Source organism: Limanda limanda, chromosome 8 (assembly GCF_963576545.1).
Source record: "Limanda limanda chromosome 8, fLimLim1.1, whole genome shotgun sequence".
Classification (NCBI taxonomy): domain Eukaryota; kingdom Metazoa; phylum Chordata; class Actinopteri; order Pleuronectiformes; family Pleuronectidae; genus Limanda; species Limanda limanda.
This window is the reverse complement of record NC_083643.1, coordinates 8553041-8580497: the sequence shown is the minus strand read 5'-3', so window position 1 is coordinate 8580497 and position 27457 is coordinate 8553041. Positions and strand designations below refer to the sequence as shown.

At 41.6% G+C, this 27457-nt stretch overlaps 2 protein-coding genes across 2 annotated transcripts; one reads left to right on the top strand and one right to left on the bottom strand.

Annotated features, from left to right (window-relative positions):
• Positions 1-272: 272 nt before the first annotated feature.
• Positions 273-19615, bottom strand: ush1c (Usher syndrome 1C). The gene is made up of 20 exons (XM_061076404.1): positions 19545-19615; positions 16967-17034; positions 15578-15721; positions 15336-15474; positions 14140-14248; positions 14015-14039; positions 13855-13912; positions 13359-13547; positions 13209-13268; positions 12850-12906; positions 11792-11934; positions 11273-11338; positions 11049-11182; positions 10835-10908; positions 4891-4932; positions 4369-4422; positions 4184-4283; positions 3201-3310; positions 2294-2349; positions 273-996 (listed from the first exon to the last, which is right to left on the bottom strand). The coding sequence occupies exons 1-20, from the start codon at positions 19578-19580 to the stop codon at positions 984-986; spliced, it is 1677 nt and encodes a 558-aa protein (XP_060932387.1). The 5' UTR covers positions 19581-19615; the 3' UTR covers positions 273-983.
• Positions 19616-20225: 610 nt separating this feature from the next.
• On the top strand, positions 20226-24344 carry ccdc77 (coiled-coil domain containing 77). Its single transcript, XM_061076777.1, has 12 exons — positions 20226-20274; positions 20965-21013; positions 21390-21576; positions 21664-21806; positions 21986-22082; positions 22193-22283; positions 22487-22575; positions 22694-22842; positions 22990-23248; positions 23417-23542; positions 23635-23787; positions 24065-24344. The coding sequence occupies exons 2-12, from the start codon at positions 20979-20981 to the stop codon at positions 24209-24211; spliced, it is 1476 nt and encodes a 491-aa protein (XP_060932760.1). The 5' UTR covers positions 20226-20274; positions 20965-20978; the 3' UTR covers positions 24212-24344.
• The last annotated feature ends 3113 nt before the right edge of the window (positions 24345-27457 follow it).

Genomic DNA, 27457 nt, shown 5'->3' with positions numbered 1-27457 from the left:
AATCTCTCGTTCACACAGCAGCTTGATATTCAAGAAGGAGCACTGTTGCCCCCTGTGGACGTTTTACGTTTAATTACAAATCGGTACAGCTGCCCGTGCGTGGTTAGAGGAAATCGATGCAGAACAGCAGATGCAGAAGATGAATAAAACCCACAGGTCAGGAGAGAAGTGTGCAGCAGGAGAGAAGCTTCTATCTTTGAATAAAATCTCAGTTAGAATATGTAGAATTATGTTTATTAATATTTCAAATATGCAAAACAGGGACATTTACATTTGATATGGAATTCAATTTTATTTGCATACCGCTAAATCACAACATTCATTAGCTCAAGGCAATTTACATAGCGAGGTCGCGACCGTACAATATTATTAGGAAATCCAACAGTTTTCATGAACGTGTCAAAGGAAGATATAAAGTCCTGCGTTTTAAAACGACAAACAAAATATAATTTAAGGCTCAGGTTCTTGTTCAAGGAGACTTCGACACAAGGAATGGTGGAGACGGGGATCGAACCATCATCCTTTGATCCGCTCTACCCCCTGAGCCACAGCCACAAAGCAGAGAATACAGATACAGAAACTCCCTCTGCTTATAAGAGCTGCAGTCCTTTATTGGGCTTTGGAAAAAGGCAGATTACAGAGGTGCTATTGATCACAGTTTGCCTCCTGAAAGATAAATGGATGGTCATTTGTCTTTTAATGAGATCGGGCTTGTGTTGGATGACACAACTAGACAGTGAGAATGTTCATCAACTGTTGTGAACATCTCAAAATATGCACACACACAAGGCTGATTTTCAAAGAGATTTGAGTAATGATCAGAACAATTAGACTTGTACAGATGTGTGTGAAGATAAAGCAGAAACAGTTATTTTTATTGAGATAAAATCAGACTGTGCCTCTTGAAGGAATCATCAATAGTAAAAAAAAAAAAAAAAAGCTTCTTCTCAATCAGTCTGGTTTTCTTGGCAGGTTGTTAACGACTAGAAGAACGTCCTGCAGGAGAAGAGACAGGAAAGGATCAATAATGAGTTAATTAAGAGGAGTTGAGTAAAGTCATTTATTAACTGGACCTCTAGGTGATGTATGCGTTGGATGTTTCTTCTGTTTACCGTTTGCTTTAGTCACTGCACATTAAGCACAACAGAGCAACACACATGCGGGTGACAAACAAAGAAGTAAAACATAATCATGGCTCAACTGATCTTTCGTTTTTGGACTGTGGAATTAAACTGAAAGAGGAAATAAAGCCGCCGCCTGCTCAAATCTATACAAATGAATTATAAAACAAGAAGTTATTTGCACAGATTTGAGTGTGCAAATGTTTTTCCTCATTCAGTTTAATTTCTCTGAGCTCCAGCTCCTCAGCCAAGCCTGATATTGGATAAGCAGTGAGTCTTTTTTCCTTAATATTGATTTTTGCCTGAGACTAAGTCTTGTAAATTATTCGCTCTAACTTTACCAGAGCAGTGTCACTTTATGTCTGTGTTTGTTTGAACATGTCACAGTCCCGTGGAACAACATCAATCAGAACAACTGCTGAAGGCTGGCAGGAGTCCAGGCTGCTTTTTATGAGCGTCCATGACCTGATGACACTGGACAATGCCACACGAGCCGTACATGTATGAATGTGTTTATATCTGGCTCACTGGGTCGGGAATTGGCAGATATACGATGGGACGGTCCACTGATCGCATGAATGTCTTCACTTAAATAGCCTGGCTGTGTCACCGTCCACCACATGCTACAGCAATAAAGAAACAACGCCCTGAGGCGGTTTTCAAACAGGGAAGAAAACCTACACCCTGTGTGTACATTCTCTCTCACGCTAGCTTCTCATGAAAACAGTCACGCTTTAAAGGAGATACATAAATCTGAAAGTTCGACTACAGCGACGGGAAACCAATACCAAAATACTCTGCGCGTCTGCTTTCTTCTGATTGACAGGGAGACTGTCACATGTGCTCACGAACATAAAAAAATAAAAACTGGGGCAAACAAAAACAAAGGTCACACCAAACATCCTCTCGGAGACGTGCAGTGAAGAAGAGGAGGTGTGAAGGCTACGAGGATTACCAGGCCGAGGCTGAGCTAGTGCTGAAGCAGGTAGCCGTGTCTGTACAGTGTTGCACTGCCTTCAAACGCCTTTCTGTTCACAGTGGGACTGACTGATGCTGATTTAGGGCTGCATACACGTGCACACACATAATTGCAATTAAATAGAAACAAAGATGATCGTGGTTATACATGTGTAGACTAAAAAAATGATAAAGACTCGAATGGGAACTCTTACACTTCATCTTCATAGTCTTTCGGAGGAGAAACAGCGATAACAACATCGATCCAGTCCTGAAAAAGCAACAGTAAATAGGAGTTTTTTTCTGTCTTTAATAGAGAGTGTGGTCTTTCAGTTTGAGGGCAAGAATGTCATGGTCAGATTTTCTGATGCTTTCACTCACCCACTGCTTGGGCTACAAATTGCTCTGCACACACTCAGGTAATTTGTTGCTTCGACAGATTTCTTGTGCTCCGCCGTGACCTCTTCTCCTCGAAGTCACACTCCTCCTGTGTAGGTGTGAAACCTTGGCTCTGATGTTGGATATTTTGTATGTGTCAACATTCTCCAACAAACAGAATTCCAGGTCTATGGTTGACAAATTCAACCGTCTCGCTCCTTGTTCTGGGTGCATTAGCTTTACTTACTATGTTAAAATTAAGTCATGGAAGGCGGGAGAGCATGAACCCAATTAAAACACCCGACCGCATAGGACAATCAAAGAAGTAGTGCTAATGCACCCATAACAAAATGAATATTCTTTAATTTATCAACTGTAGACCGCAATTATTTTGGTTGAGGAATTCTTGGGATGTCTGAGAGCAGATGTTGCGTCCAAGCAACAAAATATCTGAGAGCAAGCGCACACGCAGAGCACAGGTAGGGGCTTTTTGAGTGTGAGTGACTGGTGAATGAAAAAAATGAATAAGTCCTGCTCTAAAACTGAAAGACCACACTGTTGAATAAACAGAGGAAAAGTAAACATAGTTATGAATTAAAAAGGAATCTGTAAGTAAAAAGTCTGTCAACACAGATCAATGTGGGTACATGTGGTTTGACTAGAACCAATAGCACTCCCTGCTGTGGTAACATATATTTTTATTAATGGTGCATGGCATTTCATTGGATCTAGTCTGAGTCATACCCCTCCACTATTCCAGGCTCGAGCCAGAGAGTTTTGCCCCTCGTTCAATGTGGCATCGATCAGGATTTTCCCGTTCACGGCCAAGAGTTCATCCCCTGGTACGATGCCCCCTGCAAATAGAGACACCCGACATTAAACTGTCAAACATATTTACACACAGACACAGAGCACGTGCCAGCTCCAGCAGCAGACATAAATACAGTCGTCATGAAAAGGCTCTCCAGCGCTTGGCTCTCTCAACTGACTCATGTTAGCCCCTTGTCCTCCACAGTGATGCAGAGCTGAGGCAACATGTCAGGACTAAGCACTCAGAGCAGGTGTCATTGTCCTGATGCTGTGCCATGCCCCTCGCTACAGTTCACCATGGAAACAGTGATGACAGCGTCATGAACATGTACGAATATAAGCCCCATGACTTCACACAATACAAAACTATTCTGTTCTCCAAGGTTTGGTTCACACAAAGGACTTTTGTGTTCGGTGTTAAACGTTTTTGCAGTTCAAATATGAGATTTAGCTTCAGAGCCTGAACAGGGACATTGTCTGATGAGATCTATGCTCAGCTGCCCGTTTATTGACATATTTAACAGCCTGTGTTTACTTACGTATATTAATACAGTCTAATAAAACTGCCCCATCATAAATCCCAGGATCAATGTTATAGGGTTCAGTTTCTGGCTTGTGTTATTAAAGAGGTGTTAAACAGCAAATGGACTGTGTTTACATAGCGCTTAAGTCACATTCACGGATTTACACACACATCCAAACAATGCTGCTGTAGACAGTGTAGCTGCTGTTGTCCATGATAAATAAACAGATACAGCTAAGCCTGCTACTTCTCAAACCTAAAGGAAAACATTCCGGCCAACAGCAAATATTGGAGCTTTACCCTCGTCTTTGTCTGGAACCTGCAAAGTGTTTTTATACAGATTAGAAATTGACATGAAGTCAAAGGATGAATGTTAAAAAAAACCAGAACTGACCGTGCCTATCTGCAGCTCCACCTTCATACACAGAGCACACCGCCAGCTTTCCCAGAGGGGAGTCTGCTCCACCCTCCAGAGCCAGGTCAAGCTGTCCGGTCTTTGGAGCAACAGCCAAAAAACACCATCAGCCAAGTCGTAGAAACTCTAACCTCAGTTATTTTTTATGTGAATGCAGTCGCTACCTTTTTGATTCTCAGCAGCCTCACTTCTCGTCCATCTATCTGCTCCGAGGAAAACTATTGACAAACGGGATATGGATTTTAAAAAAGTGGAGGGAAAGTGGCACAGCGGTAAACAGAGGAGAGAACATGAAGAATGAGTCATCTTAACATTAATCTGAAGTCGACATGCTGGTTTCAGTTATTACAGCTGCACCTTCATCTGTTACGTTATCTATGAGTTTCTAGGGGAAGCAACAAAAAGTGTGTTTATTAAGTTGTCAATCCAACTTTCCTTCTAACTCCCAAGTTGAGCTAACCTGTGTGTGCCATTAATATAGTAAATGGGAAAAACAACAGACGTTTCTTACAAACAAAGCAACAAATTTGTTATTTAGATTTGGGTACGTCTTTTGTTCCTGTGATTTTAATAACTCAATAAGTCAAGGAAACATTCTGTCTCCGTACAAGCAGGAGCAGAGATCTGTAAATGTTTATGAAATGTTCTGCTTTGTTGTGGTGGTCAGAAGATCAGGCATACGATACCATTGAGTAGGGATCAAAACCGTCCTCGTATTTCTGAAATCCCTGAAAGAGAATCAACATGCAGCTCATTAAAAACAGATCGACAACATCAATAACAAGTAAAGAGACAGGCCACAGATCAAATCTCTGTGAATGTGAGCTGTGTAACAAGTCGATGCATCAAGTGCACGTCAGATTTCCTTTGGCAACCAGCTCTGTGTTTAAGTTTTAACGCCACACTGAATAAATGGAAACAACTAGACGGAGACTTTACTTACAACACACATACTTGTAAAATCATCTCTAATCATTCCTCACAAAGGCGACAGCTATTTAATTTCATGGAGGGCGGAGGACACTTAAAAAAATAGGGGTCATTTGTCTGTAATGACTCATTTGGTATAATGGATGAATCTAATGAGACTATCAGGTGACAGTCGCTCCCTTCGCTTCATGAGGTCGACTCAAACCTGCAGTGGTGCAAGGCAACTTTTCATTTCATTACTTTCATTATATTTGAAAACAAGTATTAAGTAACTTTTGCCCAAGTGGAAAAGTTAATGTGGCACGTTTGAGTGCTTCCTCCACCACTGCCAACCTGATACAACCTCTGACCTTTACTTTATACACTTCTGGTTAGATGCTAAACTGCATCCCTGTGGAGACCAGACAGAGGAGGTCCACAGACGCAAGGATTACGTAAATATCTAGAGCTGGTGGCAGAATCTAGAAGTCCCACTGCGAGCCAACGGAGACGGCTGCAGGGGCTCAGCGGGTCTTCACACCGAGATCTCAGTCTCTATGTCATTAGAGGGATGTAAGAAACAAAAAGGCACCAACAAACGTCACCATAGCTAGGTCGTACGCAACTTAGACACAAACCTTTAAATTATCTCCCCCCAGCTGGGTCGCCCGGGGGTGGGTGTCAGTAGAGAATAGACCTGAAACACCCTACAACCCTTGGTTCATCACCGAAGTCAAGTCGCACCAAGTGGTGTTTTTCAAGAAACAGTTCTCTGTGCTTTAACTTTGTGCAATAATAACAAGGTTTAATTTAATCTCCTCTAAAATGTTCTTTGAAGGTGTCGTACAGAGATAACAACTTTCTATGAGCCTTTATAGGAAGGCCCTTAATAAATAAACCATCTGATGCCGGTAAAGATCAAATCAATGCAGCAAGACAAAAATCATTGTGATGTGCATTCACACTCTGCACGTACACAGCGACCATCGGATCAATGAAAGTGTGGTCATGCAGATGCTCCACAACTGGACCTAATGGCAGAGAAGCAGCCAACTGGGAGCGGACATAATGAAAAAAATAAAGGAGGAGCCTCCACTGGGCCTCCAGTGAACTGTGAGGCAACCGGATGTGTGAGCATGGAGACGGAACAAATAACAGAGCAACAGCACTCAAGGGATAAAAGGTTGAGAGAGGTGGTTTTATATGGATTACTTGTCGTTTGTTCTTTGATTTAAAAGACGAGTTGAAAGGCACCATCCGTTTCAGCATTTCTTGAGGCTGAAACACAAAATAACACCCAGCATGACATCACCCATGAGTTTGTGATTTTATCCAGCGACATCATGTTTTATTCTTTTGAGCCATCGCCTCCAATACATATTATGTCTTATCATCTATTTGACACTAAATGGGACCATAATTCACAAAATGAGCATCAAGCTGTACTGAAGAGGTGAAATTAGTGATTGAGATATTAAACTATGTACTTAAAACTTTAATGATGCTCTAAATCAAGTTATTAAAGGGTCATTTTCTCAAAGATTACTATGGAAAAAAAATTCTGGTCGTTCTAAAGAATACAGGATTAAGGCACTTCCACACTTCACTTTCTGAACAAGGAGTCAGCTCCATTTTTATATCTATAGTTTTAGTCTTTGGCAAACTTTCGTGTCATACCTTTTTTCTCTGGCCTATTTCTCACAGCAGATGAAACACAGTTACAAACAAGATCCGACTCAAACACTACACAACCACAGTCTTTGAGGACTGAACAAGAGGTGACAGTAAACACAACTGTACTCAGGAGCATTTTTCTTTTAAATCAATATTTCAATTTCATGAAATAAAACCCAGAACCCTGTATCTCCAACCACAATAGAATAAAGATGTTTTGTGCAGCAGCAGCAGTTTGCCAGCACATCCTTTCAGACACCTGGAGTACAATGATTTATAGTGCCCCCCCACTCGTGCTTCCACAATCAAGGTGCCCTTCACCAGAGCATGGCTCCTGCAGAGGCTGCTGGTGGAAGTGGTGCTCTTACTCTCAGGTGTGAACGTGGGACTCCATCAAATTGAGGAAGAAGGTTTGTGGAAAAGACGATTGCTCGGCTCACTGGTCCCACTGGGTTCCAATAATCTACCCCTTTCCATTAGAGCTAATTTGACGGATAAATGTCTTCCTGGTGGGATCTCATAACCACACACTGGGATTCTGTGAAACAGCTGGAGCGTCTGGACCGACTCCCCAGGAGTTGAGAAAGAGGCAGAGATTAATACTTCGGCTCGATGATGACAAACTGTGTCAGATGCCTGAATGTTTTATGGCCCTATTAATATGAAGAAAGGTATAAATACAGGAAGTAGATTACTGTAATGTGGTGTGTTTCATACCAGAGCATCCGATCGGACTGCAGCTTTGTGTGGATCTGGTCGCTGCGTCTGCGCCTGAGGCAGCATGACGGGCTTCGACATGACAGGGGCCATCTGACGCCTCTGGTTGGGGGGGCTAGGAGCGAGTTGCTATTGGAGGAAGAGATCGTGTTTCGACAAGCAGCAGCTGAGCACCGGTTCATTTGATCATTTCCATGCTCATGACTCAAAAAGCAGGGGATGTTTGCAAAAACATGACATGCTTCCCCCAGAGACTCACCAGGGGACCGCTGGAGGTGGAAACGTGACTGGCATGGGACGTATTTCTCATTACCTGAGCCACAGTGAAATAAAAGTATAGTTTCAGCCCTTGGGCACATGCAGCACACCGCAGGAATATTGGTGCCAACAAACACCCAGACTCACACACCTTACCCTGGGCGAGGTTTCAAAAGCATTGCAATCATTTTCTAATCAGTTCCTCTCATGAGCTTTATATTTTGCTGGTTTCATTACAGCTCCACACCACACACCAGGTGAAAGCAGAACAGATCACACAGCTTTGAGAAAACATCAACAACAAAGGCTTCTCTGGATTTATTTTCTTAGGATTAAAGAAAAGTGTAAAGCAATGACTCGCCAATTCAGTCGTGCTTATACGGTGTATAATTCTCTTCATGCATAAAACATTCCAATACACAAAAACGCTTTAATGCACAGACCTCTGCATTAAAAAGAAATTGAATCCAGCAGCAGTGAAAATGCATCAAGTCTGAGAAATTGCTATATATTTCTATCAGACTGCTGGCTCAAATATTCTTTATACATAAAAAAGGAAAATCATTCCTTTCCATCTATAAATCCAGCACTCCAACAACAAGACCACTCTTCTCAAATGAGAATCTCTAACCTTTGGACTAGAGGGGTAGGACATTTCACTGGCGTTAGCCGAGTATAGCCCTCCTCTCGGGAGATAGCCGCCCGTCTCCCACTCACTCCTGTGCTCTGGCGGACTGGGAGGGTGTTGGAGGTGATGGTGAGGATGGTGAGGATGCTGGCGGTACAAACCAAGGTTGCCCATCCTGTCTTCAGAGTGCTGCGGAGGTGGGGGTGGAGGGGGAGGCGGAGGTGGCGGAGGAGGAGGGGGTGGCGGCGGAGGAGGAGGCCGCTGGTAGTGGGAGGAGGGGTGGCTAGAGAGATGGGTTTGCGGAGGGTGGGACTGTGGGTGAGGCTGTGGGTGGGACTGAGGGTGGGACTGTGGGTGAGGCCTGCGTCCCTTGTTGGTCAAGGTAGAGGGGGAGACGGGAGGTTTCCTGGTGAGATGTGGAGACGGAGGTCTGCGCTGAGCCGGTGCTCGAGAGGGAGGAGGAGAGTAGTTGGGGATGGTGGGGTTCAGTTTGGCTGAAGAGGGAGGGAGAGGTAAGGGAGGGGGAGGATGGCTGTTGCTGGGCTGCGTGGGGGCCAGTCTCCTCAGTGGACCCCTCAGGCTCTGATCAACGTCATCCAGGTTGATGTCGTCCAGGTCGGTGGTGGCCAGATGGAGGCCACCAGCGAAACGCCTCACCTTGGGCTCGGAGGCAGGAGAGCGTGGCGGGGAGAGCTTAAAGTCACAGTGACATGGAAAACGTTTCAGCTCAGGTCGATTCTCCTTTCTGCCTAAATAACAATTTACATTTTTACATTCCTGTTTCCCCCGTCCCCTTTCCATCTATGGTAAATAGGCTGAGATAAACATTCAATTGAGGCAAGTCATTTGCTAAACGTGCTGGGGAACAGTTGCCTCTTATTGATTTCTGGATTTGTGAAGTGTCTACCGACAGTGCTTTACTCATCTCTATGTGACAATGAATATAAAGTTACATGTACAGACAAAACATCATTAAACAAAGAGAGGGTTGGACAGAGGTCTCACTCTGTACCTCTGGGGATTCGTTCTCCACACAGGAGATCTGCTCCAACCGAGTTTGACAAAGACGCTCAACCCAGTGCTGCACTTTCTCAGACTCCTCCAGGTCTTCTCTCTCCGTCTCTGAAACCTGGTGCAGAGGCATCGACCGGGCAGCATCAGACAACAAGCGTCAAACCTTCACGCACATGCACACCTGCTCAGGTCTCAAAGGACCAGGACGTACTGATGGCATTTGAATCAAAGCCAAAACAAGCGAATGTGCATCATAAATATTATGTCATAAAAGTCTAATTAACTTGGCAAAAAACTCCTCCATTCCTTTCATACCTCCTGCACCAGCCTATTGATTTTCAGCTGCTTCTCTCGCTCGTGCATCCCTTCTTTCTCCTTAGCGAGTTTCAGCTCAAACTCCATCTCCTTCTTGTTTTTCCTCTGCTCCTGGAGCGTGTCTGTGTTGGACACCTTCTTCTTTTTCTTCTTCTTTTCTCCCTTCTGAGATGCCAGCAGTTAGTCAGCATAAACAGAGGGGGACAGACAAAATCTTCCACTCCAAACCACACGTCAAATAGCTACCGACAAGAAAACAAGCTGAGTTATGTGACCAGCACCTCGTCATGAAGACAGAGAGTTAAAGTTATCCTGAACATCACACTGAGCTCACACAGCGGACAGTACCTTGCGGAGTGACGGCAGTTTCCCCTCATATCGATAAAACCAGCCGAAAGCTAAGGATGGACATGAGCACAGGTCATTCTCACAGTTACGTTAAATCAAAACCAAACTTTGAAACTAAATCTCAGCAAACACCAAGCAGGATGTCCATTTGAAAAACAAGACGTTGAAGAATCACAGCATTCAAGGAGAAATTGTGTTTGAGCCTGTTCTTCAGGAAACTCTTCTTGAAAACCCAATGATGCAGACATTGTATTTTCAGGTTGCGCTTGATTTGGGCTTTTATTGTGAATTTTAGCAATTTAGCAATAAATAAATTATATAAGCTACAGTTTCAGTCTATTGACCTTTGACTAATGAAATCTAATCTAAGTGACAACTGGTCAAATTTGAAAGCATTCTCTAAAGACTTGAGATGATTTGCTCAAGAGGCCAAAAACACGTTTTGAGAGGCCACTGTGACCTTGACATTTGACCTCCACATTCAAATCACTTCATGCTTGAGTCAAACTATACGTTCAAACTAAATTTGAAGAAATTCCTTGAAGGAGTTCTCGAGATATCGTGTTCACAAGAAGGACACAGATGGACGGACGACCTGAAAACATGATGTCTCCGGCCGCTGGCTGTCACCGACTCAGAGGCAAAAAAACTTTCACCTATATTTACATTCTGGTTGCCAAAGGAGATCTCGCACTAGTCTCAGGGTGTTTGCACAAACATCCTCTGAAAGCAGCTGTGACAATGCACAGCTTTGGCTCGGGACTTACTTGTCTGCCCTCCTCCTCCTCCTCCTCCTCCTCCTTCTCCTCCTCCTCCTCGTCTTCCTCTCTGAATTCGTCAGCTTAGAAGAGAGGCCATAAAAAGCAGCACGGCACACGACAGTGACAAAAAGAGAGCGTGCATAAAGAGAGCGGGAATAAGGTGAAAGTGACTAGAAGATTCATGCATTTTAAAGGAGAAGGTTCAATCAGGCGGCCTTACGAGAGCTCTTCGTCTTCGTGGTGGTTTTTAATTCAGGTGGAGCAGGTGATGGGCTCCTCGGGCTCTTGGGACGGTTTTTGTTGCCCCAGTCCTCCTCCCACTCTCTGCTGTGCTTCTGCTCCGCGGCATCAATCCTGCACAGGACAATATAACAGATAAGCAATATGAGATTTATCATTATAACAATATTGATTTGGCTCTTTATGGGCAAATGAGTGGCCTACTTCTCCATCTCCTGCTGATAGCGCTCCTCTTCTTCTGCAGCTTTCTGAGAATTTTCCATCTTCCTCCTGGTAAACACAACAAAAACACATCATGCTACAGGGCAGGACTATAAAAAGTTAGAATATATTGCTGTTGAAAACCCTCAAGCCCATGGTATGCAGATATAACAAGCAGATTATAAACGCCACAGAGAAATTGCAAGTGAGCCTGAATCTATCTGGTGATGGAGCTGCAGAGCAATTAAGTAAATCTCCGGGTTTAGACTCATTGCGACTCATGTTTACTTTGCTGGATCTACCTGATTTATGCAGACGTGTGATTGAGCAGCATATGTGGAAATGATTGATTCCTCTGTTCAAAATTGTGGAAAACTCAGTGTACTGCCTGTGCTGCTGCAGGTGTAAACAGGTCACGCAATGCAATGCCCTGAATGACATTACAGGTGTTCGAATTCAGGATGACGGAAGAGTTTTGATTGCTAAAGAAATTGGAGTCAAAGGTTTCCACCGTTCACTCACTGCTTCTCCTTCTCCTGCTGGTCTTTAAGGATTTTGTTGGTCTCCAGTGCAACCCTCTTCTGGTGCATCAGCTCCTGCCTGTCCAGCTCCCGACGAGACTCCACGGCCAGCCGCTCCTCGTCTGTCATGAACAGCTCGCTGCCCTGAGACGATAAAGAAGGAAAGAAATCTGTTTATGTCAAGTCATGTTTTATTCATTTTTTTTTTTATCGAATAATACCTGCATGGGAGGAACAGGAGGACCAAGATGTCAGGTAAATATTTGTTAAATCACAAACTTTGCTTTGATCTCACAGAAGAAAAAACTTCTAACCTCTGTCATGCATATTGAAAATGAAAAACAAACACTAGCGTAAATAAATGCATCAGACAGGCCGCAGGGAAAACACAGTTATCGTCAATAAGCTCCGAGGCAAACAGCCTGCCGAGTGACTTGACTGATGATCCATATTCCTCTTGCAGACGGCCGGGCAGAGACACAGGCTTGTAATGAGACGTCTCCCAAACAAAATGCCACATCAATCTGTGTGCTAATGGAATGCAAAGTGGCAAAGGAAGAATTTTTTTTTTTTTTCACGCCCAGATAAGATGATAAAGTGCTATTTAATTAATTTCCCAGGTTTTTAATTATCTGCATATAATCAAATACTCAAACCGTTTTGTTTTGCCTCTAAAACTATGTAACTATTATAAGTTTAAATGTCATGAAGATCTTTTCTATGTATTTCTTTGTGATTTATCACATTTAATAGATTAGTAGTATCTCCAACTCATATGCTGTGTTGTCAAGTGTATTGAAAGTGCTCACAATTTAGTTTTTACAAAGTTTATTGGGTGAAAAAACCCATATGAGGTGAGCTGCAGTAAATAACATGAGCTGGTTTTAGACGTGCTCTGACCTCCAGACATTTTCCTGAGATTTTCCAGAAAAGCTTCTGACAATGTGTCTGAACTGGACGTTCTCCCGCTGCATTCTTCACATATGAAAGTAAAACTCTGGAAAATTTTTCTATGGTGTTGAATACTATATGTACAAATAAAGTTGTTAGTGTACTCACAGCTCCTGTCAGAACAGTAATAGTCAGACTCCTGCTGCTCTTCAAGACTCTCACAGCCTGAGGAGAAGAGAAAAACAGAAAATTATAATAACACATCAGATAACCATTCATTTTAAACAGAGTTTTATTGAATAAGATTATGGGGGGAATCCATTAACACAGCTTCTTGTCTTGTGTGAAGTACATGCTTCATCAGAGTGTGAAATCGACGCTGGCTCTAAACAAATTACATCTTCAAGAGCTCTGTTTTCCCTCAGCTGCTTCGGCAAATAAGCAACTGCCCTGATCACACAGATCAAACTTTGCTTGGGATGAAGTTAAAACATGAGCCTCATGAGCTGCAGGGGATTTGAACCCACCTCTTTGTGGTCCGTGATGGTGAAATCGACGCCATTCACCTCCACAATCTGGTCTCCAATCTACATTTTGACATGAGACATAGATACAGTTCACAGCAGGCAGGAACATGACATTGTGAGTATTTCATGGAGCTGTTTCTGAGAAATCACCTGAAGTCCAACTTCTGCAGAGAGAGAGCCAGGTTTGACGTTACTGATGTAGATGCCAGGTTTCTGTGTGGGGCCGCTGGAGATGCTGATGCCCATTCCCTTTGTGCCCACAAGACTGAGGAAGACCTTCTTCTCCTTGATCTCCTTCCCTCCGATCGATGCCAAGCCTGCAATGCTGTTTTTTTTCCCCTGGAAGGAAGCGAGAATGAAATAAACATAGCTACTATTCTATATTGATCTGGTGTCAAACTTACAAAGGTCATGAGATAAGTAGAATTACAGTCCTGCAGTTTTATGTCACCAACATCCATTCAGTACACTTTGTCAACATAGATTTTCTTTTTCCCAGCCTCATTTGAAATCACTGAGACCTTTGACCACTGAAATCTAATCTGTTCATCTAGATTTTTTTGAGATGTTATGTTCTCAAGAATGTCTAAGACTAACAACACGTACTGGCTGGAGTGGAACCATAACAACAAACTCTGGTTCTTACCCCTGACTCAGACACAAACTGGTCAACGAACTGCCACTTCAGCGGCTCATCTGATGAACTGGAGAAGAAGAGAAAAACAAATGAGAACAGAAGAGAGCAGAATCTTAGATAGTGATAAATTAACAAATGAATAATGTAATCACAAAATACTGCATCTCACCTTTTCACTGGGATCATCCCCACATCTGTAAACATGAGAGAAAAAAATATATAAAAATGAAAGATTCCACTGATTATCATCAATCACGCTCCTGATGTTGTAAAATGAGTTTGTGTTTCACGTACGTCGAACTTTAAGCGATACGATCTTCTTGGTCTTGATGAGACTGATGACCTCCTCGTGTATACAGGAGGAAATGGAGTATCCATTTATTCGCACAATCTCGTCCCCGAGCTATAAATCCACACAGGACGGGATATTAGAAAGGACACGCTCACGTCAATCCATCACATCAGACCACAGACGAAGCCATTGATTCTTTTATAATGTAACTCTGCCAGCCAATTAAACCAGACACTTTATAATCTAATGATCTGCATAATTTATATACATTCTTTAAATTGATTCCATCTCTGTGATGCACTTGGTGGAGGTGACTTACAATAAAAGAGTCAAAACTGCTGAGTAAGCTTATACACCTCAATCTCCCTGACCTTAGTTTGCTTGTGCAATACACAGGATAATAGGGGCAGCTGCAGGGGCATATACATTTTCAGAAATTGATAAATTACCTATTATATTACATTATGTATGTATTCCAATTAAAGATGATGATTCTGGGTTAGTGTTTGGCTGTTTTTTAATGAAAGAAAAATATGCTATTTGCAAAAAGTAGAGTTTGACGATGGTGCACAACTGAACTGCTGACACTGCAGGACTTCACCTTTTTCCTAAACAGTTTTCGTGTATCTCCAAACAGTTGATTCAATATAATTAATAGGCATATATGGAACATAATTTTTAAAAGCCTTCAAAACCTTAAATTTTAAAGCAGCATAGACATCCAACAATATTACTTGAACTATATAAGAAACAGATTAAAAGCATAGATAAAGGAGCGATTTATTTAAATGATGACAGTTTCGCAACAGGTACTGACAGAAAAACTACCGTCCTCTAATGACAGTTTTGATGCTTTGTAAATCTAGATATTAGACAAGAGACCATGCAGTGGTTATAAAGCGTGTTGTCAATCTGTCACAGATAGATACTGACATCTGAGAGACAGACATTCAGGCTCTGTATAGTTTAACAAACATGGTTCTTTACACCACCTAGTGGATCCTGCAATTATGACAAGGACTAACAGAGACACAAAAAGTCAACTATGCAACTTATTGCAATAATTATTGTTTTACATGCATATATACCTCTATAAATGGTACTTTAATCTATGTTAGAATCTACTGTTTTAACATTTAGTGGCATTAAAGATGAATTAAAATATCACAGTGCGCTCATACATAAGTACATACAGCACCTGAAGGCCGACGTTCCCGGCCTGACCGTCTTTGACGATCTGTGATATGTAGAGGCCGCTGCCAAACTCCAGGCCTCCTCGAACACTCAGACCAAGTCCGTCACGATGAGTCCGGTCCAAACGCACCTCTTTGAGCTTCCTGCTCAGCCAGGAGAGACATAAACCAGAGATAAGAACCAGAATGGTTGAGCCACATCAAAGTGGGCAAGGGAGAAACTAGCACAAGGTAATGCAGTACTCACCGTGACCTCTTGGGTGTGAGGAGGTCGTACTCCACCTGGTGTTTGAGTGGGATGAGAGGTCGGATGGCGTCGAACAGGGGCAAACGCTTTGGCTCGTTGATCACCAGCTTCAGGTCCCCAACCAGCACTGGTAATTCCATCGCCCTGAGGGAGCAAGAGGAGGATAACTGGAGATCTGCATCAATGTCCCACGATTTCTACCTTCTGAGTGAATATAAATAATGAATAATGAAATAATGAAGGCTCTTCAGGTAAAGACCGAGAGGCAAGAATGTATTAATAATGGACTTTGGTACAAGAAACAAACCATAGAAATGTGTACTGAAGCTGCACTAAAGCAAGAATAAGGAAATGAAAATATTTCAAGTATTAAATGTTAATATGATGTACATTCCTCACATCAGATCCAGAACTGAAACTTTATTGGGCCGGGACAAGACAATAAAATATGAAACAAAGACGTTGTAAATTATAAGGGAGATGATTTTATAGGATTTTTCCCTTCCTGATTTGCAATTTTATTTGTTTTAAAGTATCTAATCAGGTTTCTTCTGAATATGAAATGACAACATTAGCTCAATGATCTCATAGCTGCCTGCTAAGGATCTCATCAGCCAAAAGATCTTCCTAATCTTCCATTTGTAATTTAAACTTACTTAAAATAACCGTATTATACAAATGATGATGCCCTGCAGAGTCCAGTCTGTTGCTACTCAAAGAAAGACACAAGGTAACTGGAACATCCATTAAAGCAGCAGAGTAAAAGCTACTGTATAAAATGTGTCCACCTGGCCTCCTTGTTGAATTATTAATAGGTGAAACTCAGCTCTGTTCGGAGGATGAACATAAAAAGAGCTTTTGTGAATAACTGGCCAGGCTTGTCAGGGCACAGTGGAAACTGATCAGAGGCTTAACCAGCGGAGTCTCAGGCCTCTGCTTCTGTACAAAGATGAATTGGACCTGTAGCCCCTATCGGCCCTTTGAGACCAGGCTGTTACCAGAAACCAGGATGGATAAAGACAGTTTGAACTGCAGGTGTGTGTGTGTTCATCAGAATGGACTGAGGCAGGATTGACAGATTTTGATCTTTTAACATTAATAAGTTGCAGAGGAATCAATAGAAGTCGGAAAAAGCATTTTAGCATAATTTCACCTGCAGCTGACGTACGACAAGATATTCTAGCTGCATGTGAGGCAAATGGGAATAAATGAAGCTTTTATCCTTGATTTTAGTGACATTTTGTATTTGCATAGACAGAAACATTACAACACTGGTTCAAAATGGCAATTATTTACCCGCCCAGTCTACCCAATGACCATCCACAGGTTATTTATGTAGGAAAATACAGGTGTGACTATACAGATGTGTGTGAGACGAGTGGTACTCACTGGTGATACATGCGGAGGACGTCGTACAGGTAATCCTTCTCTGCTTCATTTTCAATCAGCAACTCCACCTGCAAGAAGAGACGCACATCAGGCGCCATCGCTCGACTCACTGCTGGTTCAGAGGAAACGTCAGACACACACTGCACCGCTCTCCTGTGGTCCCGTCAACGCCACAGGGGGTAAGTCCTGTGTGTGCATCTGTGTGTGTGTGTGTTTGTGTAGGAGTCGTACAAACCTGATGGCGGCTCAGATGCAGCAGAAGGGTTTTGAGGAAACGCTTCGGCCAATCACTGATGTAACACATTTCTGTCTTTCTCATCGAATCTGTCCAAAACTCAGCTTCAGCCCTGACCCTGACCGGTTGGTTTCCTTATTTCTTTGAGTTCCGTTAAAGCTCCAGGCTTTCAGAGGCTGTGGCTCCTTGGAGTTTAAGCAGGTCTAATGAGTTGCCCTTGCCTGACTATCAAACCCCAGCGAGGGAATAATGGTATAATGGCATAACAGCTGATGAGAGGCTGCAGCGGGAAGGTCAGCAGTGTCCTCTTACAGCAGACACACACAGAGGTCCACATTCACACCCAATGTTCACCCACACGCGAGCACACACACAACTTCATCATTTCAGAGGACTTTACATTGACTTCTATTGAATCATTCTGTATAGATATGTATGTGATGTCTTGCAATGTATATGATGTATGTGTCTTTTAGTAAAATTTGTATTTAAAAAACATTTCATAGGAATAATTATATATTTATAGGAATTTGTCTTTGCTGCGTTGTGTGTGAATGAGCTACACGGACTTCTGAAAATAATATCTATCCATACCATCCATCTATATCCTAACCTTAAACATGTCTTCACCTTAAAATGTAATGATTGACATTATGGGGACTTTCTTTGTGTCCTCACAAGGAAGACAAGTCTCCATAATCTGACTGAATAGACAGATTTAGGTCCACACAACATGACTAATACCATGACCACACACACACACACACACACACACACACTTTGCCTTGCTGTCTGAACTCCAAACTTGAAAAAAATCTTATAGGGAGCAAAACATACACGACAACACACACATCTGTATCATTGTATGTTGGGATTAAAGCATACGCAGATCAACAGAGCTGTTTAATAAATGTTAACTACACACTCTGAAGGCCCTGGTGTGAGGTCATCGTGTGGGAGTGTGTGACACGATGTTTACGACTCTCGTAAATTCCCCCTGCTCAGGGCAGTAACACACAGTCATCCAGCACTACATGCAGACTTTGGCACCATAGTCTAATAAAACAAGAGCTCATTACATATTGATTTTGAAAAGCACAAAGTGTTTTAGAGAGTGTGACTGTTTTCACATAGTAAGATCCTGTGTAAGTTTGCTCTAATATGATGTCCTAAGTCTGCAGTGTAGACTTAAACCTACTGAGCGCAGACCAAGCTTTAAATGGCAATTTAACAAAGAATTTAACAAAGAAGACGCACATGATAATTCAGCTCTTCAGTTTGAATCTGGAGACTTGCTTTGACACACACTCAGCCAAACAACCAGAGATGACTATTACCATGTCCCCACTGAGAAACAAAGCCTGATTGTGCTCTGAACTCCCCCCTGCCTCTAATTAAAACCTGTAAATTGTCCCATCTCTTCCGCTCGGTTGCTCATCTCTGGCACGGCCCACATTACCTAATGCGAGGATGCCCTTTGTGAAGAGTCCACAATATGGCGCCATGCCTGCCTGCACCACAGATGGCTCTGTGTGGCTGTGTAGGTGGTGATCCCTGTACCTGATGCAGGGCTGAAAATCACCCGGAACATATCAAGTTCCCTCTGATATCGTTCACTCACAGTTACCTTTCCAGGGTTTTACCTGTGGCTGAAATTAACAAGCTCCACCCAAAAAAACATTCTGCATTTCAATCTAAATTCATCGATCCACATACGATTCATTGTTGTGTTGTTCTGGTGGTGACCTCAGACATATACAGAGTTGATGTCCTAAAATATAAATACTTAAAGACACATGTTTAAGATCTAAAATAGACTATGAAGATTAATTCTAACTGAAATAATGCTCATACGTCTCAAAAGAGTTGTTCTTTGCCATCTCATGGAACAGTTCATTGAGAAAAGCAGTTAAGTAATTCAGGTTAATTCTAGAATGATGTTAATTCCGTCAAATGAAAAACAATTATAATATATTAGCAACTCTATTGTTTCTGTATGTTTCCCTTGGACTTAATAGTAAGTGATACACTATTATGGCTGTTTTGAATGGTGCTATATAAATAAATGTATTTTGTAATGTAATAAATGTATTATTATTATTATCATTATTATTAGTTGTAGTAATAGAAATTATTTATAAAGTATCATCAGCACTATTTTAGTTATTTTTGGTTATTTAGCTGCTACTTGCTTTGTGTTGTCTTGTCTCTTGAGGCCTATTCAACATCACGCTGTCCGCAGGTGAAGACACCTGAGCCGGTTAACTGTCCCTCAGGTAAACAAGCAGCTCTTTACATCTGAGGTATAATCATCGCCCGAAGAGACAAATGTCGTTTTCTCACCTTGTGTCGAAATTCCCGAGCAACTTTCCGCTCCATGGTGAAGAGACAGAGACAAACAGGCGGAGGACAGATCCAGGGTCTGAGAGTTGGACAGGATCGGAGGCTCAGTGTCAAGATAGACCGAGTTCAATCAGAGCTTCCGCTTTGGATTTCCATAGTAAAAGAAGAACTACAAAGTAAGAGCAGTTGTTTTGGTGATTCATTTGACGTGTGAATCTTTAGGAAAGCACGGGGCAAATATTCATGTTATTACGCATTTCAGCCTTTATTCTGAAAACATAAACGTTTAACTTTATTATTTTTATTTAATTATTTTTTGCCGTTAATTAATATATAATTATATTTATAATAAATGAACAGAGATGTAGACATTGAATTAAATTTCTCTAATAGTTATTTCATCATACTGGTCTTCATCTGTGTCCATTGTTTCAGATTTTTATTTAAATACTTCAGTCAACATCGATTAGCTTATAAACATGGAAATAAAAATAATGATTTAAAAAATTATATAACAACTTGAATAAAATGATGAAAACGTATAAAATTCATCTGAAACTTTATTTAATAAAACTCGTCATACTTCACCCCGCTCGGTAGTTGGCGACATAACACAGCTTCCGTTGCTTACCCCACGAAGAAGACGAAGAAGGCGTGCACTTCCGGATTTCAAAAGCTTGGTAGCAACGAACAACACCAGAGTGGCTGCGAGTTCTCTAAACTGTGTCAGGTGAGTAAATACATCTTATAAATGTGTGTTTAAATGCTAAGGATGCCTGAATATACTACTTTTATATCCTTTTATATAATTTAGCCCCCTCTATAGCTTCACAACGTGTAATTCCTGACAGATTACGATGATTTCTTTCCGTTAAACACAACAGGAGAGACTTTTATTCTCACAAATTACAAATTACACATTTTCCAGATAAAAATGATCCAACATTAATGTTTCTAAATGATCGCAGTTTCCTGTTTACAGTCGTCCCCCTCCCCCTGGCGTCCAGTTGATATTCTGATTAATTAAATTGACTTTTTCTGTAAGACATAAACATTTTATAATAAGTGCTTATAGCAACCATAAAGTTTGTACTGGTTGTTGGATTATGGCCACAGTCTCAAACAGACTTCTTTATCTTAATATTAGTTCTCTAAAGGGACTGAAAGAGTCTGGATGTGTGAGTATATCAACATGAGCCGTTCACAGACGTACTGGTATCAGTGTTGATCTATGTGGGTATGCAGTGATATGAAAGCTTCTATTTTATAAAAGAAACAAGGCAGAAGATATGTGCATTTAATGTAAAGAAATCATGTCATATTCTTAATTCAAGTTCTATTTATCTGGTTGTATTTGTGGTTTGTTTTTCCATTATCAACGTTTACAAACAAACCTAATTTCTTTAACTCTTGTTTTCAGTGTTTTGTGACGGAATGGGATCTCCAACTAAAAATGCGACACCACACAGGTAAGATTTTTTAACACATGGGAGGAGAGACATATTTGGAGAAATGTTGCTGTTGCTCTGACAGAGTCAAGTATGAGAAGGATGCAATACTTTTAACTGAAATCTCCCCGAAGGATACTTGGATTTATTTTGTCAGTCTGTCCTCCCGCTGTTACAAACCTTAATCCTGCATGAGATTAGTCTTACTCTTTAAGTCGGTTAATCATTGATTTTCCTTGCTTGTTGTTTTTCTGCAGCGTTGTACAGCTTAAAACTGATACTGCAGGTCTAAAGCAAACACAGGGTCAGCAGATAGTGTTCATGTGACATGCTGCTGGACTGGTATACACAACCGTCCCCTTCCAGATTGTCCTACTGGTCTATTTTCTTCCCACAGATCCACCATTAAAACCCCTGGTCGGGAAACTGACTCCCCGCTACCGCCAATCCATGAGCGTTTGGCGTACCTGCGACCATCCAGGGAGCTACTGGAGTTCTACCGACAGAAGATCGCCCAGTTTGACACAGAACACGAGGAGCTGCTGCAGTTGATGGAGAAGTACAGAGGCATCACAGAGGACCAGGTGAGACACAACTAGGGAGTCACCTAATGTGCTTTTGCTTTATTTAGTTTATGCCTGTATTAACTGATCTACTCTCTGTCCTGGTAGCATAAGATACAGCAGGAGGTACGACAGCGTGATGGAGAGATCGCTGAGCTGCAAAACGCTCTGAGTGACATGCAGGTCTGTCTTTTTCAAGAGAGGGAGCAGTCTCTCCGGCTTTACGCAGAAAATGACCGACTAAAGATCAGGTGGGGGAAACCATTAGTACCTACACACCCATGGTACATCTACACATGCGTTTTAACTTGCAAGCTAGAGCAACTGTTCAGTGTGAGCATGGTTATTGAATATCTGCCTTTATTACTGAATTGTCATTATTCTTCAATGGCACTTATACATCTAATCATCTGTTCACTGTTCTGTACAGAGAGCTAGAGGACAGGAAGAAAATCCATCACCTTCTCGCCCTGGTGGGTCCTGATACAGGAGAGATCACATATTTCCATCGAGAACCTCCTCACAAGGTGCACACCTTCTCACAGCAAAGGTTTTAAGTTGTTGCACGTAGAAGAAAATTAAGGAAAGGAATCAGCTTGGTTGAGAGTAAAACTGTATGTGTGAATATATATTTCAGGTGATTATCGCTCAGAGAAACCCTGAATCCAGATTGGAGGAAAATCTCAGTCTCAGAACGTCAACGTTCAGACCTTCTGTGAACAGGAAAGGTTTGATACATTTATTTCAAATGTTTCTAATAATTAAAAAAAATTTATTTGGATTCTTTGATCAAGTCAATAACAATATGTGTGTGTGTTATGATGAATAATAATAGTAAAGATCTGGTTAATGTTTTATTTTTCCTTTCTGAAGTAAGAAAATCTGATAAATGTTTCTGCTTATCCTTCTGACCATGTCACTATTCAATTAGAGAGTGGCAGGAGAACAAAAATATCTGACGGGGCGAATGGAGAGAGCCTGGAACGATGCAAGAACGACAACCAGACTTTGTTACTGCAGGTACAGGCCCACTTTATGGATGCATAAAATGGGATGTAGGTGAAGTTTCCTCATGCAAACCCGCCACATAAACCTGCTTTTAATTTTAATGCAGTTATTTTGTGTCTCACATTTCCAGGTGGAGGCACTGCAGGCTCAGATGGCGGAACAGACTCGTCTGGCCAAAGAACAGGTAGAGTCTCTGATGGAGGATAGACGGATCAAAACCGAGGAGGCATATGCACAACAGCAGAGAGACCAGGAGAGAATCCCAGCTCTGACTGACAAGTGGGTCTTTCGTATTTCTCGGATTATCAACACGTTTCTGCTAAATTGTCAAGATGGCCCTGGATTTTGTCTTCTTAACTCTGGATGATAATAAATCTTCTTACTGACTTTAGTCTCTGTCGTGTTCCCTCACATTTGACACCTCAGGCTCCAGCGAACGCAGAACCTGTTGTATGAGAGCACCAAAGATTTCCTGCAGCTAAAGTTTGCCACACGGGCTCAAGAGAAGAGCTGGATGGTGGAGAAGGACCGGCTGCTGAGGGACTTGGACTCCTGCCACAACCGAATGAGGAAAGCTGGGTTGGCTGGCACTGAGCCGGGCCGGACGTGTCAGCCCAGCGGCAGCTCGGCTCTGCTCCCCCCACGGCCTCAGCCCGAGTCACAGCAGGCAAACAAAGCGCGGAAGGTGACACTAATTATCAGGATACATTAACCTATACATATAAGAAGTACCCAGTAGCCTATCTGTTTTTTTCATAGTAGAATAAGTATTGCTAACTTTTGTCCTTGATGAAGAAAGTCAGTAGCTCTGGTTTTGAAGGTTTGTTGTCCTTTACTTTGTGCTTTTGATCAGGCAATGCAGGAGGACCTGAAAAAAGCCCACCGTCTGGCAGAGATGTACAGGGGGCAGTGTATCACTCTGGAGACAGAATTGTCCCAAATCCGAGAGGAGGGAGATGTTGGCAAGGAAATATTTAAGGTGCTAAAGCTGGAATTATAATCTGTGAAAATGAATGCACATCTCTAATTGATTGTTCTTAATTTTCTTACCTACTGGTTTCATATGTGCAGGAGCGTTCAGAAAAAATGGCCAAGCGACTACAGCTGATGACTCAGCGCTATGAGGCACTGGAGAAGAGGAGGGTCATGGAGGTGGAGGGCTTCAAGAATGACCTGAAGCACCTCAGACAGAAATTCAAAGATGTTGAAAAACAGCTTCTCAAGGTAAACAGTTTGTGGTTTCTAGACATATTTTTGCTTTTAATTTGATCTTATCTTTTAATTGAAAGTTTCACAAGAAAACTATTGTGATTTGAAGATAACGAGCTGGATTTGTTGAGATCACAAATACATTATTTAGTTTTAATAGCAAAACTTTGAGCAGACTTCTCCTCTCTGCTTTCCATACTGCTGAGAGTTAAAATAAAAGAACATTTAAACTGCTTAAATATATGTGTATGCATGTACAATTCTCTACTAAGATCTTTATTTGTGTTTGAAGGTTACTCTGAACATCGCACCAAACCAGGACCTAGCTGTTCTCCATGAAGTACGTCAGACCAGTGCCAGAACAAAAAAGGTTCAGACCGAGCTGATGACGCTGAAAGCTAAAATCTATGGGCTCGAAAATGAGCTGAGATTCAGCTGATTAATTTACTGTAATGTCTAGTGCCTGAATCTCTGTTTGGTTTCTACCAGTCATGTGTGGTTGTGCTACTGTGCTTGTTACAATTGATTTTCCTGTACTGTGTGTCGGACCAATAAAGATGTTTTCACAATGATTTTAAATAAATGAACATCGACGGTAATTGAGTGTTTGAGTTCTGAGACATGACAGAGAGCCAATACAAGGACCCTGTAACTGGCCTAAATGGAAGAAGCCATTATATTATTTACACCTATATCTTTTTTTAATTCTCTATATGGTGATTTTTTACTACAACTTAATATGACATTATATGAACTTCATAGATACAGTGTTATCATGGTACTAACTGCTAATACTTTAATCTGTCTTTGCTACTAATAACATATACACACTGGCATCAATTTATACAGTGAATCCGTGAATCTGTTTCAGTAAATCAAACAATCAAAAACTACAGATATCTCTGGTCTCTCAAGGCAGCTGTAAAACTATGAAAATATAAAATAAACTTAAAAATCATGATATATGCAGGGTGGTAAGAAATTGTATATTTAGAAGCATTTACAGAAAAGGTCAATATATTTATAAAGAAAGAACAAGTATAAAGAGGAATATACGCATAGAAAAAAGACCACACGATATATTAATTTATTATTCATTAATCAAAACAGATTACAACAACATCTGTGTACAAGAATAACAATACACAAAGTATATTTGGGCTTTGAAGTACAAGCAAAATCACAGTGAAATAAAAATTTTAGGGCTGCAAAGCAGCACTGGGTGGGCCCGAGCACATCCATTTTGAAGCGTTGCATGCTTTTTGTCTGAAAAAACAAAAATAACCAGTTCTGAGAGAGAGAGAGACGTAACCTTTGCAAGACATAAAGTTTCCTTTGATCTAGGAAGACTGAAATCAAAGGATTCATGGTCCATGTATGTCCGCGTTACAGAACATCGTGTTTTAATGGCGTGTAATCAAACTTTGACGCCACGCCAGTTTTTATCTCCATCTTGTTGTGATGACACTCATCTCAATTTGAAGTTGATCCGATGAAAACCCTGGTACAAGTGTATCAAAGAAAAAATGTGGAATATGGCCAAAATGGCCACTAAATGAAAAATAGCAGGCTTCCTGTTGTGTTTTTCCAATTGCACCAAGAGACTTTTTTGTTTGTCTGGTCATGATACACCTGTATATCGATTTTTGTGAAGATAGGTCAATGGGAACACCTTCCGGGGGTCTCGGGCTGTCTCGGGGGGCACCGTTGAGCCATTTTGCGACGCCCATTGAAAATTCCTTCAGAATACGTAAATTTTCACCACTTTCTAACTTTTTGCATAAACAAATTTTGGTAAGAAGTTGAGCATGTTAAAGCCCTCAAAAAGCCAATTCATTTGCCTGAATAATAATAATAATAATAATAATAACTAGCGACACAGAACTTTTTTACGCCTGCACTGAATCTCACATGCAGGTGATGAGTTCCATTCAAACACTGAAGATTCATTTTAATGACGCAGGAATCATCAATTAGTAATATGTTACAAAACATTTCATCATGGCCTGGATTTTCGCCACACCTTCCTTTTGATGTGAACCAGTCGGAGCCCACAACCGGCTGCGTCACAAACTCAAAGTGAATAAATAAGGGCTGCTCCCTCAAAGTTTTCATCAGGACTCACACACTGTTCACTGTCGAACACTCAGGTATGTGAACACTCACTTTGTTTCTCCTACAAATCTGGTTTTACTATAAATATCTTGGGAAGGAAGGAAGGTTATCTGCATTATCCCCGAGGGGCCATTTGTTTTACAGCCAGCGGTAAAAGATGAAGATCTTTATCCATGTTCGTCTAATGGAAAGTTTGTTCTGAAACCTTCAGTGGAAAACTCTTTATATGGACAGAAGAAGAAGAAGAAGTGATCTTTAGTTCATCACTGTGGAAACATCAGCAGCAGTTAAAGTCTGTCTGCTTCAGTATCACCTGCCAGTTCCAGTGCTCATGTTTCTGATCAGCTTGGTTTGAATGATATAAAAACAGATTGATTGACAGACATGATTGACAGCTGAGACTGACTCCTGATTGATCAAGTCCCTGTTTGACCCTGTTTAACACAAGATGGCTGCCTGGACTATCTTTATTTACATAATGTTTTACATCAGCACAGTTTTCAGCCCGAAACTTAAAGAGGCCTCATGGAAACTTCCTGATGATCTGGTGACACCTGCTGGTTGAAGGAAACAGAGTTTGAGAGGCAGCAGAACAAATGATTTTAGTTTGAATGAAGAAGCAGTCATTTGATTTTATGTTGGGGGGGTCATCACACGAGGATATTGAACACTGTCATCAGTGGGTTCGGTGAAAGTGACATATCCGTACATGTTGTGATATATAATATTATCATAATAATTGTAATAATACCATTAATCTCTGCAGAATCACTGACACCAACATGGAGAGGGCTGAAATTGACTTGGATCCGGCTGCCGCCGCCGCCGCAAAAGCAGCCGACGCCGCAAAAGCAGCCGACGCCGCAAAAGCACCCGACGCCGCCAAAGCCAAACCCAAAGCCAAAGCCAAAGCCAAACCCAAACCCAAAGCCAAAGCCGAAGCCGAAGCCGAAGCCAAAGTCAAAGCCAAAGCCAAAGCCAAAGCAGAAGCCAAAGCCAAAGCCAAAGCCGAAGCAAAAAAATATGCCAGAGCCCTATCCGCAGCCGAAGCCAGAGTTCTAGCCAGAGCCAAAGCCAAAGACGAAGCCGCCGACAACGTGAACCCCTACGGCCGGCACTTCCGCGGCGATCGCAACATCTACCACAACAGCGACAGCGAAATTGAAGACTATTAAGGATTGTTTTCGTCTTGGTGTTGGATCATGTAAACATCTGAGTACAGCGAGATGTTACCAGTTTGTTTTTAGCTTATTTTTTATATGTTGGATAAAAACAATTTTCATACAATTATCAAAATCTGCTAAATAAACCTGAGAAGCTGTTTCTTGAAAACCAAGTGTCCTGTTCATTTCATCTTTGGACCTCCGTCACAGTTTATGCAGATCATGTTTTCATTTTGTCCAGACGAGGTCGAACTGGAGCAGAATCCAGAAAAGCTCAATAACATAAACCTCCAGAAATCACGATGCGTCACTGTTGGGACATGGTTTTTTGCAAAACGTAGGCCTCTCTTTCAGCCTAAATGTGTGGACAAAACCTGAAAGCACATGTTCTTCGCTTGAGAAAGCCG

Bases quoted from the DNA above. Each gene is read 5' to 3' on its own strand.
- ush1c (XM_061076404.1), bottom strand. From the start codon at position 19,580: ATGGAGCGGAAAGTTGCTCGGGAATTTCGACACAAG. The intron at 10,909-11,048 runs GTAAGGCCGCCT...CTCTCTTCTAAG, and splicing joins CACGAAGACGAAGAGCTCTC to CTGACGAATTCAGAGAGGAA. The intron at 4,284-4,368 runs GTAGCGACTGCA...GTTGCTCCAAAG, and splicing joins GGCTGCTGAGAATCAAAAAG to ACCGGACAGCTTGACCTGGC.
- ccdc77 (XM_061076777.1), top strand. From the start codon at position 20,979: ATGGGATCTCCAACTAAAAATGCGACACCACACAG. The intron at 21,807-21,985 runs GTGGGGGAAACC...TGTTCTGTACAG, and splicing joins AATGACCGACTAAAGATCAG to AGAGCTAGAGGACAGGAAGA. The intron at 23,249-23,416 runs GTGACACTAATT...GCTTTTGATCAG, and splicing joins AGGCAAACAAAGCGCGGAAG to GCAATGCAGGAGGACCTGAA.